The 13,059-nt window shown below is 39.5% G+C and overlaps 1 protein-coding gene across 2 annotated transcripts in view; it reads right to left on the bottom strand.

The window, feature by feature from the left end:
• The window catches only part of LOC143282883 (uncharacterized), a 16,015-nt gene extending 3,704 nt beyond the window's left edge, over positions 1 to 12,311 (bottom strand). The window contains exons 1-5 of one of the 2 annotated variants that reach the window (XM_076588757.1): positions 12,243 to 12,311; positions 8,502 to 8,572; positions 5,992 to 6,257; positions 4,003 to 4,240; positions 1,128 to 1,239 (exon numbers count right to left, since the gene is read on the bottom strand). In XM_076588757.1, the coding sequence (XP_076444872.1) occupies positions 1,128 to 1,239; positions 4,003 to 4,240; positions 5,992 to 6,257; positions 8,502 to 8,550 (665 nt within the window). In that variant the 5' untranslated portion in view covers positions 8,551 to 8,572; positions 12,243 to 12,311. The remainder of the gene's footprint in view (positions 1 to 1,127; positions 1,240 to 4,002; positions 4,241 to 5,991; positions 6,258 to 8,501; positions 8,573 to 12,242) is intronic. The other variant, XM_076588758.1, reaches the window with a different exon arrangement.
• Between the last annotated feature and the right edge of the window lie 748 nt (positions 12,312 to 13,059).

Below are 13,059 nucleotides of genomic sequence, written 5' to 3'. Positions count from 1 at the left end.
GACGACGTTAACAGCGTTTCACCCCAATTTCCACCATCAAAATATTACAAGCGGAAGGCTTTTACACTGAAGAGGTGAATGTTGACAAAGAATACCACAATTCTGACGACGGAAGCTAAAGGTTGGGTCATTCAAACACCCACTGGACATCCGAGGGGTCTGTGTAGAGGAGAAGAGAGGACTGGCCGTACAGAGTGAGTTAAACTTTAATGTGGATTATCACCGAAACTGCTCCTACTGCTTTGTTGCGGGGTCTTGAAGAAATACCTACGTTTCGTGTCCAGTCACAATGTATCAAACACGACTTGATCTTATTCCGTCACATTTTTCAGCACGTGTGTGCACCAATCAGCATTTACTTCTTCTGTCCATCATTCCACTTACAAAAGACCCAACGGACACAGCGTTTCCCAGCTCCAAGATGATAATGGGAGATGACAATTCCCGATAAAACAGTCATTATATTCTCTGTTCCATTATGGGTAATTCTGATATTCTCCTCCATCATAGACCTTCATGGTTCTTGCCATGATACCTTACCTGAATTGACATCGTTTAGTGGACGAGTGTTGATCTACCAAATTCAAATCCTTTGAATCCGTTGAAAACTGTTGTTCTGCATGCTGACTGCTTGCCAAACAATGTAACAAACATGAAAAACATTCACTGAACGATTTTCCGTGGCAGCCATAGCAGGGCAGAAGGAAATCGCTCTGTGAAAGGTCCACGTTTCCTGTATGGGCGGCCATCACCGTTACCTTATAATTTACTTTCCTGACCAAAACTGGTTTCCCGAGAATTGAATAAAATTTTACAGAACAGCTTTGATATCAGCGTTCTATTATTTAATAGATAGATAGACAGACAGACAGACAGATATTATGATTCCGTTGTTCCTGTAGTTTTTCTCTATTCAATTATATAATGAGCTCGACTCCCATCTGAAAGGGGCAAGCAATCCTACAGTACTGGACCTGTGTCCGTCGGAAATGGCGAGAAGTATACCATAGCTCGGATAAACGGCGTTCTCTGTACAGTAGTAGAGCACGTGATCCACAAGAAAGAGAGAGGGAGAGTGGGGGTGGGGGTGGGGGAGACAGTGACAGACAGAAGGCGGCGAAACTTACGTTTGTACAAGATCGTCATTGCCGAAGACGCTCAGAGCGGTGATGGCTCTGCGGTTCCCCTTGAATTCCATGTCTTTCTTCATTGTTTTCACTTCTTTCTTGGTCTTGTTTCCTGCAGCCACACATCCTCCACATTGCTGACAAATAACTAACTAACTGAAAAAATAAATGAATGAAAATTTCAATCAATCAATCAATCAATAAGCATACATACATACATACATTGATGTCATGAGCTGGATAGTTTTTCGGTCGACATGAGGTGGTGACTCAACGCAAACACTTGGACATACATTCTCACCCCACCCCACCCCCAAACCTCCATCCCCCACCCACCACAGACACAGACACAGAGACACAGACACAGACACAGACAAACACACACACACACACACACACACACACACACACACACACACACACACAGTGAGAAAATGAAAGTTAACGGAAAGAATTGTGCTAAACAGGTTTCTTCATTACTGTAAAAAAAATAAATAAATAAAATAAAAATACAATTCCAGTTAACCAAGCAGGTTTTAGAAAAGGGAGAACAACAGTTGACCACCTAGTTAAAATCACTAACCAGATAAAACATCAATTTGCTCGAAGAAAAAATGTGCTAGCAACCTTCTTTGACATAAAAAAAAAAAGCAAAAAAAAAGCGTATGACTAAGTATGGCATTCAAGATTACTCTATAAAATCAACTCAACTGGTTTATCAGGTTGCATGTTTAATTATTTCAAAGATTTTTTTTAACAATAGAGTAATCAAAACAAAGGTAAGAAATACTTACTCTAACTCCAGATCACTTGACATGGGAATCCCACAAGGATCGGTAATCGCACCAATACTTTTCAACATCTTTACTCACGATCTTTCACAGTCTTTATCAAATAATGTTGAAAAGGTACAATATGCAGGCGATATGTGCATATGGATGAAACTAACAATGAAAAATAATACTCCTCTTAGATCGATAAATTATGCAAAGAGGCTGTATCAAAAAGAACTAAATAAGCTGACTAGCAATATGTCAGAAAATGGTTTGACTCCGCATCCAGGAAAACCTTGCATGGTTCTGTTTAATCCTGGCTATAACCCAGACACATTACCCATTTTTAAAATAGATGGGTCAGTGATAGAATATAAGCAAGAAGTAAAATTCCTTGGCGTATATCTAACATCAAAACTGGCATGGAATATACACTTGGAATACCTCTTGACAAAGGCTAGAAAAAGCCTCAACTTACAAAAGATTGTTAGCAGGAAACCTCTGTACTTATCCACCTAGCAACATCGCTAGTACGCTCAAAGCTACCCTATGCACAAGAGGTATTCTTTTCTGCACCAAAATACATGTTAAAGAAATTACAAAGTGTGGATAGCAAAGTATATAAGCTTGCTATTGGTGTTCCAGTTCATGCTTCAACTTTAAAAACATACACAGAAATTAAAGTATTACCCTTTGAAGAACAGATGAAACTTGTATCGGTAAAATATATCTTGAGAAGTGCAACAGTTCAAAAATCAAATACTGCCGAGATCAGTTTAAAATCAAACCTTCATTTCCCTAAAAGAGCACAGTCGATTCACTCCCTCACGACTATAGGTACTTATACCTCTGGCATATTTGAAACATCAGGAGTTAACCAAAATCAAACTACCCCTTGGTTATCATACACGACAATACCTAAATGGGAGATGAACGACGCAACATTTGACATTAATTACCGAAATTTAAAGACAGCTCACATTCAAAAAAATTATCCAAATCACGTTAAAGTATATACAGATGGTTCAGTACTTGATAACAATCAGGCAGGGGCAGCATTTATAATTCCGTCATTAAAAGTAGAGAAGTACTATCATATCGGTAAAGATTTTTCTATATTCACAGCGGAACTTAAGGCTATATTAATGGAAATAAATCACCTACCTGATCTTTCTATTACCATGTTTCAAGTGTTATTTTGTGTCGATTCTAAATATGTATTACAAGCATTAAAATCCTTAAATTTGAAGACAAGAGGAGAACTCGTAACAGAAATTCGTCATATAATTTATGTTTTGACCATCCATGGTACAAAGATTAACTTTTGTTGGATCCAAGGGATTGTGGGAAATGAGCGGGTGGATCGTTGTGCGAAAAAAGGTGCAATGAACATTTCCAATGATATATAAATTCGTATTCCATATTCATTACAAGAAGATTATTTTCTCCTGGAGGAAACTTGCTGGAACCATGTCAATAAAATAAAACAGGAGTCTGACCCTGACAGAAAAAATACTGACAATAGCTCGCGCAAATTTGATGGCATGTTTTCTTTTAAAATAAAAGGACATCACAGTAGCAGAAGGCTTACTAGTCTAATATACAGACTACGACTGGATGCCACAAAAACAAAATATACTTCTAATGTGACTTGCATTTGCGGCAATGAAATTACCCCCGTGCATATCATTCATAAATGTGAATAGTTAAAATCATATTTACCTATGTCATTTACAAAATCTGCAGTTTTATCTGCTTCCATCGTATGATAATCAACATGTGTTTGAAATAGTTCAGAGTTTAATTTGGAGCCCAACTGGCTCTTTGTTGTAATTCTACTGATTGCCTAGTTTGTTTTATTTCGTTAATTATATTCTTTTTTCTTTTTTTTTCTTTGTTCTTTTTTAAATGCTAGTTGAGGAGAGAAGACCATGGAAAGTAGTAATGATTCAAGGCGTGGGTGGGGTGGGGGAGATGATGGATTTTCGTCTAAAATCACAAATGTTGATAGACGTTAAGCAAAAGAATGAACACACACACGCGCACGCGCGCACGCACGCACGCACGCACGCACAACCGAACCCAATACATACAAACCCTACCGCACATCTGAATTGGGAAGTCTGTAGGAACGAACGGGTCCGAGTGACAGACAAAGGACACGGCAGAACTGTCAAGGTCCTTTCCATCAAACTGGCGGAAAGTGATGGTGAAGTCCTCGTTCTTGGCCTTGACGGTGATCTGCTGCTTTTTCTCGTCTTTGGAGAATTCGTATACGTCCGTCAGCTCCAGGTTGCCGTCCTTCTTGTTGAATGGGATGGTTTTGGTGCCAGCAAGGTACTGCGCAGAAAAGAAAGAAAGAAAGCAAATCAAAGCAAAATTGATGTATACAAGAAAGGCAAGGCCTTCAAGACTCACTTGTCATGCACACTTTAAGAAAAGAAAAAGAAAAAGTTATAAAAATTAGCTTGTTGAAATGTGTTCTCTATTATCATAATTATATACAGCTTCGCGCTGAAAAAAAAATAGAAGGCTTCTAAGCAGATTCGAACCATGAATGTTCGGGTCGAGAATGATTTGTTTTATCCACTGCGCTAACGCAGGTTCAATAATGATGTTCAAAAATAATTATTTGAGCATGTTCTTTTAGAGGAAGAAATCGACAGCAGTAATCAAAGTGCAATCAACAGCAGTAATCAAAGTGCGCCCTTTAGATAATGTGATTTTGGTATATCTCAGGCATTTAAGAACTCCTTTTAAGTCCGAAGTAAAGGAGACGTTCCCATCGCCTCAAACTCACTGCAGTATGTGTCCGTTTTTACAGATCTGCACAGACCTGTGCTCGAAAAGCTTGTCTTTACTCTCACTGAGAAACTTCAACACTGTCTGTTCAGTTTCTCTTTTCTGTTCATTTCAGTTAATTCAGTATCCACTTTAAAACATTCATATGCAGTAAACACGTCTATGATTATTTAAGAAATTCTTTTCATTTCGCGGTAAAGGAGAAGTTGCCATCGCATCAAGCTTTGCAACATGTTTTGTCAAGATCTGCACAGACCATTGTAGACAAGGCTAAGTGAAGAGGTTGATTCAAATTTTCTTAAATGTTCATTCTAGTTAATTCAGTGTCCACCTTAGAATATTCATATGCAGTAAACACGTCGATAACGTAGTTACTGTCATGGTAGGCTATGTGTTCTGTCCAGAATCTATATTTCTTTGCTTCTAATTGCGAACAAGAAAAACGTGTTCATGGCGTCTTCATACCAGCTGCAAAGCGATAACAGTGTTTTCGGAATCTGGAACGGGCATCAACGAAATAAACCGTTAATGATTCCGAAATACGGCTAAATTCGGGAGACGTACAACCTACTACTGGTATGATTGTGACGATTTTTTTCCTCCTATGTTTAAGCAAAATTTTATATTGGCAGACAAAATATTTCCAAAGAAAATGACAATGTTAAAGTTTACCACGGAGACACAGACACAGACGCAGACACACACAGACACACAGACACATACACGCGCGCGCGCGCGACCGAACACCTGGTTACACTTTGTTTACACAAGTGAGTCAAAAATGATGTAAACGAATAAAGAAATGTAAATGAATAAACTGACAAGCATTCAACGCGAGAAAAAACTATTTCAATCGAACAAACGAAGAAAATGAAAGTGAAACCTATAGACGAATAAGCCGATAAATGATTGTATGAGCACGTCAACACAGCACAGCGCCACCCGTGTTTATTTTTATGATGTGTGTGTGTGTGTGTGTGTGTGTGTGTGTGTGTGTGTGTGTGTGTGTGTGTGTGTGTGTTGGCGTTGTTGTTGTTGTTGTAGTTGTTATCTTTTTTTTTAATCTCTTTTTTTCTTCACACCCCCACATACCCCCCCCCCCCCCCCCAAAAAAAAAAAAGGTTGTATATATATGTAATATATATATTATAATATATATATTATATTTATGGGGGGCGGGGGAGACTGTGGCCGAATGTATACCGCAGAGATGGATGCTCGACATGACTGAAGGTCATTTCATAATCGATACACGCTCTCCCTCCAGCTAGCCCCTTTCCAAAACTCACCTTGCTGACTTTCTTCCGGTCCGTACGGCACCTCAGTTCATCGCCGTTTTCCTTCTTGACCGCCAGGTACATCTTCTCCACGGCGTAGACGTGCTTGCCCTTTCCCCCTTTGGGCATCAGCTTGAGGCCGGGAGTCATCGTGACAGTGTAGTCTCCGCACACAGTGTCTCGCACCGCGTGGAACTTGCAGCCAAACTTCACTTCCTCCTTCGTATTGGAGAACGTTTTGAGCTTCTTGCCCATGCTCAGACTGCACTCGTGGTTTTCTGGGGGAGACAGACAGACAGTATCAGTATCAGTATCAGTATCAGTAGCTCAAGGAGGCGTCACTGCGTTCGGACAAATCCATATGCGCTATGCCACATCTGCCAAGCATATGCCTGACCAGCAGCGTAACCCAACGCGCTCAGTCACGCATTGAGGGGGAAAAAAGAAAAAAAGAAATGATGAATGATTAAACAAAGAAGTAAATGAATAATTAATTATGAAGAAAACTATCTATGTAAATATTATATATAAAAATTTTTTAAAAAAATAAAAAAAAGAGAGAGAGTACAGACGACGGACAGACAGACAGACAGACGGAGAGAAAAACGCAAAGCAGTGAATTCGACAACACAAAAACTCATGGAAATGAATTGAAAACTCTACCCTTCAGATTTCCCATTCTGAATGATATTTTGCAATCTTTGGCTACATTTTACCTCCTGACCTGTCATGTTACAAAGGCGGCGAACTTTTTTTAATTTTTTTTTTATTATTATTACTTTCATAGGCAGGTACATATTGTCACTGTGTTTTGGATTTCGAGACATAGAATAATCGTCAACATCAATGGTAGCCGATGTGCACAATTTACACAACGGTTCACAGCCTTTCAGTCCCATATTATGCAACTATATATGTCAGGAAGAACATTAATATAAAGTTCATGTAAAAATACTTTTTTACTCACTTGTGTAAACAAAGTGACTCTATGTTATGACCAGGTGTTCAGTTGTGTGTGTGTGTGTGTGTGTGTGTGTGTGTGTGTGTATTTATGTCTGTGTGTCCATGGTAAACTTTAACATTGCTATTTTCTCTGGAAATACTTTGTCTGCTAATACCAAATTTGGCTTACACATAGTAAAATCTTCACAGTCATGCCAATAATAGGTTGTACATCTCCCGAATTTAGCCGTATTTCTGGATCATTAATGGTTTATTTCGTTGACGCTCGATCCAGATCCAAAAGCACTACATTACAGCATCCCAGTTACCGGAACGTAGGCTATGTTTGGTAAGAAGACGCCATGACCTTGTTTTTCTTGTTCGCAATTAAAAGAAAAGAAATACAAATTCTGGACAGGACACATTCAGAGACACTAACTACAACATAGACGTGTTTACTGCATATGAATATTATAAAGTGCACATTGAATTAACTTAAATGAACATAAAAAAGAAGATTGAATTGACCGTTTCACCGAGTTTCGGTCAGCCTTGTCTAGACTGGTCTGTGCAGATCTTGGCAAAACATGTTGCAAAGCCTGACGTAACGGCAACATCTCCTTTGTCATTGAAGTAAAAGAATTTCTTAAGTAATCATCAACATGTTAACATGTTTACTGCATATGAATGTTTATGTTCTAAAGTGGATACTGAGTTAACCAGAATGCACAGAAAAGAGAAAATTGAATGGATAGTGTCATAGTTTCTCAGTGAGTGTAACTACTGAAGCCTGTCGAATACGGATCTCTGCAGATCTAAAGAAAACTGCCACATACTGCAGTGTGTTTGAGGGGATGAGAATGTCTCCATTACCGCGGACTTTAAAGGAATTGTTAAATGCCCAAGATATACCTAAATAAGATGATTTAAACGGCGTTATCACTTTGATTACCGTTACCGATTTATTACGCTAAAAGAACATGCTTAATTAATAATTTTTGAATGTAATTGGTAGACCTGTTTAGCGCTGTGTGTAAAACCACTTACTCTCAACCTGAACATGCTTGGATCGAATCTGCTTTGAAGCCCTTTTTAACGTGAAGTTTTATGATAACAAATACAGAACACATTTTAACAGATTAATTAAGAAATAAAATAAAAATTATTCATACCATTTATTCAGCTTTTCTTTAAGTGTGTATCACAACTGAGTCTTGAAGGCCTTGCCTCTCTTGTTTTAATGTCTGTAGTAAAAACATGTATTGTTTGTTTTGTTGTTTTTGTTGTTGTTGTTTGTTTGTTTGTTTGTTTTGGGGGTTGTTGTTGTTGTTGGTTTTTTGTTGTTGTTGTTGTTTTGTTTTTACAAAGCATTCCATTTGATCATCTTACAATGTTTTCTGTTCAGCGCATAATATACTGTTGAGCACATACGTGTGTGTGCGTGCATGAGTGCGCGCGTGCTTGTGCATGTGTGTATGAATGTGTGTGCGTGCGTGCGTATGTGTGTGTGTAGCATAAAGGGAAATGAAGGTGAAATGTATACCACATGACGTAAAACAAAAATCTCTTCTGTCCCTTACTTCCATAGGTCACAGCCAAAAGGACGGAGGCCAGCAGAAGCTTCAGCATCTTGACAGCTGTGGTTTTCTGTCTGAAGAATAGCTGGCAAGGTGAGTGGTACTATTCATCATGACTTCAAGGTATGTATCACAACTACCAAGGTAAGTGGTGCTATTCATCATGACTTCAAGGTATGTATCACAACTACCAAGGTAAGTGGTGCTATTCATCATGAATTCAATGTATGTATCACAACTACCAAGGTAAGTGGCGCTGTTCATCATGACTTCAAGGTATGTATCACAACTACCAAGGTAAGTGGTGCTATTCATCATGACTTCAAGGTATGTATCACAACTACCAAGGTAAGTGGTGCTATTCATCATGACTTCAATGTATGTATCACAACTAGCAAGGTAAGTGGTGCTATTCATCATGACTTCAATGTATGTATCACAACTAGCAAGGTAAGTGGTGCTATTCATCATGACTTCAATGTATGTATCACAACGAGCAAGGCAAGAGTGCCAGTTATCATGACTGATATATACATCACAACACCAAAGGTGAGTGTGCTGTCCATCGTGACCTCTCTCTCTCTCTCTCTCTCTCTCTCTCTCTCTCTCTCTCTCTCTTTTCTCTCCCCTCTCTTTCTCTCACTCTCTTTCCCCCCCCCCCTCTCTCTCTCTCTCTCCCTCTCTTCCCCCAACTCATCATACTGCACTCCTGTTTATTTGTGTGAATTGAATTATTCTTTTATAATTCGTTCGTTTGTAATGCATGTTACTTGTGTTTGCTTCTTCCTTTCTTTCTTTTCTTGTTACAAAATGTAATCTATATTCATGCAGAAGTTGCACTGAAATCACCCACTATCAACCACTTGCCACTATGGTGGTCCTGGATGGAACGTAAACCATTCCGTGTATTGATCATTTGGGCCCCTACGTAGATACACTGGCATGACATTTAATATCATGGAGTTGATAAAATTAATCGTAACTACACATTCATAAATATCACTGATATTTTTTTTGCAAATGGCGGTGTACAAATATTATATTCCAACCCTTCGCGCATGTATATTGCGGCATATATTTTCCGTTTGTATCCCCTTGTTCATACACTGGAGGATAATAATAATTCATCAGATTGGGCAGCTTGGGTGGTGTGATATTTAGATATTGCAGTATCAAGACTTCATACTGTCGTGAGGTAAGATGATGTTTTAAGTACGGTAGATTTGATTTTATATATCTACAGTTCCACTGAAATAGTTTCGCTCTTTGTATTTTCGTTTGTTTTGGCATCTTAGCTACTATAATATCAATTAGTTTAAATGGTTTTTGTTTTAAGATCACACGCTATCATCTCTGCGTTAAGACTTAAGTTGGACAAAGAGAATGACTATCACAAACAGGGAATGAAGTGAACAAGTACAGCTACTGAATAATTATTTAAGTGTGAATGTTACTGTATGATGGTTAGAAAATAAATAGTGAATGAAAAGAAACGGGGAAACAAAATTAACAGGCTAAACATCGTCAACGAAAAATGCACTTGCAAACAGCAGGAAGAAAGGTCACTCAGCAAAACAAGAATATCGCTCAGCACAAAAGTTAATCAGTGCCAGGCAGAAGTTGATGTAAATGTCAATAGAACACTGGGCAGTTCATCAGTGCGTCGTAAGGATTGTACCAGCCGTGATGAAAGGGGGCGTGGATCTGGATGATGGTGGAACCTGGCTTTGCGTGTTGATTGTTTCGGCGTTTCCCAGAGAATATCGCCCGATGTTCGCTGCGAGGATGCTGGTTCCTCTGCCGTTGGGGTGGACAGCGTCACTGAGGACGTTGGTCTTGAGATTGTCGTTTTTTGTTGTTGTTGTTTTTATAAACGGTATGTTCTTTTCATCAAACAGTTCCGAAGTCACCGTTGCGTTGAAAAGTTGTCTCTTCACCTCCTGTTTTGAATTTTTGACAGTGGTTACTGAACTTATTTGAACTTTGTTGTCGGATTTTTCTTTGCAATGTCTTTAAGTGTTGAAACAAAGAGACTGCAAACTTCTGTTTGGAATTTATGTCGTTGATGCCACAATGGATGGCAACAGCATCAGGCTTTTCTGTACTGGAGGTGACAACTTGCAGTGAATTTTTGGTTTCAGTCACAGTTTTTGTTGTTTTTGTTGGGTTTTTTTGGTTTTTTTCTTTCTTGTTTTTGTTTGTTTGTTTGTTTGTTTGTTGTTTTTTGTTTTTTGCATAGAGGCTTTGAAATAATAAGATTCGCCCAGTCTTTTTTCCTATACATGGTTCAACACGGAGTCGTGGAGAATCACCACCTTGGGTAATTCCCCATTTTATCCGTCTTTCTGCGAGATTTTGTATTTTTTTCATCATCCGTCTTGTCGTCATATGACGTCGCCGATTTTCCAACCTTTTTTTTTTTTTTTTTTTTTTTAAATACTAGTTTTGAGTTGATGGTGGGTGAGTAGTTCCTCTTCAACCCGCAGGAAATGCTGGAATTTCTGGAGAGGAAATTCTGGCCACATTGGCGTAGGTAGGCGTAGGGCAGGAGCTGTCTGTTTGAGTTGCTTGTGTTATCATGGAAACAGTACAACGATTGGTTACCTTTTCTTTGACTTTGACTTTGACGATCGACGATTTAGGCCTCTCCCGAGGCCTGTTCGTGTTCCAAAACTGTAATTGGTTGCATGCGTGGCGAGCGCGGCTAAACCAAATCAGTTACTCTGGCAAGACGGGTTGTAAAGACCAGGTAGGTCCTTCCAGTGCTTATCCAGGCGGCTCTTGAAGGCGTTGACAGACGGCGCCAGGACCACGGAGTCTGGGAGACTGTTCCACTGTGTCACCAGTTGTTTCTAGGGAGGAAGCGCGATCACACAAAACCATAATGATATTTTTTAGATCTGCGATAATGTCGGACACCTCAGAGATGGAGGTGAGATTGGCAATCGGTCTTGCAGACGCTTCCCTAGAATTCACTTCGGTGGGATTTGACAACCGCTTAGCTTGTTCGGTACTCCCAGACTCGCTTCGGTCGGCTTTCACGGACTCAAGAAAGAATCCGGCCGCCTCGTTGTACTGTGCGGCATCATTGTGCACAGGAGCAATCCGTCTCCTGCTCGATCTTCTCGACCTCGTGTTCTTCAACACGTTTGAGACAATTTCTTACTGCTGAAGATTTATGTGCTGAGTGTCGCCACCATTTTGTCGCGTGTCGCCAATTTATACATATAATGTGTGTGTGTGTGTGTGTGTGTGTGTGTGTGTGTGTGTGATTCTTGTTATAAGACAACAAAATTTATGCAAAATACTTGCAATGGTGCATATGGGTGATTCTTTATTTTCACCATTATAATTATGACTACTTAAACAGTGTAACTGCTTACGAAAAGTTTGATGGTGAAATGATAATTTTGAACTGAACTGATACAATTTATTCGGGGGGTTCTTGTTCTTGTTATATGGCTACTATAATCATAAATACGTAAACATCGTAACATCTGAAAAAATGTTTACTACTAAAATTGAACTGATTTGATACAATGTGGAAGATTCCTGATACATAAAAGAACTACGGAACGAAGGAGAAGGAGAAGCAGGAGATGATCATGGTGATCATGATCATGATGATGATAGTTGTGATGGTGGTGAAGAAGAAGATGACAAACATTACAACATCAGAGAACTAAAGAGGACCATGTCAAAAAGAGGAAAAGATCCAAGTTCACAAGTAGATGTATTTCTCACCGATTTCCAGAGCAGAGTCAGAAGACAGGCGCCAGAGAGATGAGCGGGAAGGGAAAATCAGGCATATTTATACAATCTCATCAAAACAACATCTGTCACTCAGGGAAGAAATCAGAACAATGTGATTGTTTTCTGCCATTGTCTGTCGGAACAATGCTTGTTTTGGGATGAATATAAGGCTTTCTCAGTTCAGTGCTTTCACACATAACAATAACCGGAAAGCCAAACATTGATTATGGAATTATATATTTATATATACTTTTTATGCTACCTTCATTCATACAGTTTCTGACCACCTCTCCCTCTCCCCAAATCCCCCAGTCCTCTACTATTTTCTCTCTGTGGGTGTGGTATGTTTCACACACACACACACACACACACACACACACACACACACACACGTATACACAGGCGCACACACACACACACACACACACAAACGCGCACAAACACACACACACACACACACACACACACACACACACACACACACAAACCCGCATGGACGCAAACACACACACACTCATGCTCGCTCTCTCGCTCTCTCTCTCTCTCTCTCTCTCCCACTCGCCAGGGAACTGCTCCAGTGTCAGATCTCAACGCCATGGCTGCTTCCTTTTCACCAAGACAGACTAGAGGGCCTCGTACGTCGTACAGACAGTCTGTAATTCAACCATGGCTGACACATGTTCCAAATAAGAATTCTGACAAACACATAAGACATGCAACTAAAAAGCAGATTGTTAAGAACAAGGCTGATGATCATCTAGGTAACAAATAGGATAGAGGCCAAGTTTTTCTGAATATAAAATCTGTT

Source organism: Babylonia areolata, chromosome 6, assembly GCF_041734735.1.
Source record: "Babylonia areolata isolate BAREFJ2019XMU chromosome 6, ASM4173473v1, whole genome shotgun sequence".
In the NCBI taxonomy this organism is placed as follows: domain Eukaryota; kingdom Metazoa; phylum Mollusca; class Gastropoda; order Neogastropoda; family Buccinidae; genus Babylonia; species Babylonia areolata.
The sequence above is the reverse complement of the archived record's forward strand: the minus strand, read 5'-3'. Positions and strand labels throughout refer to the sequence as shown.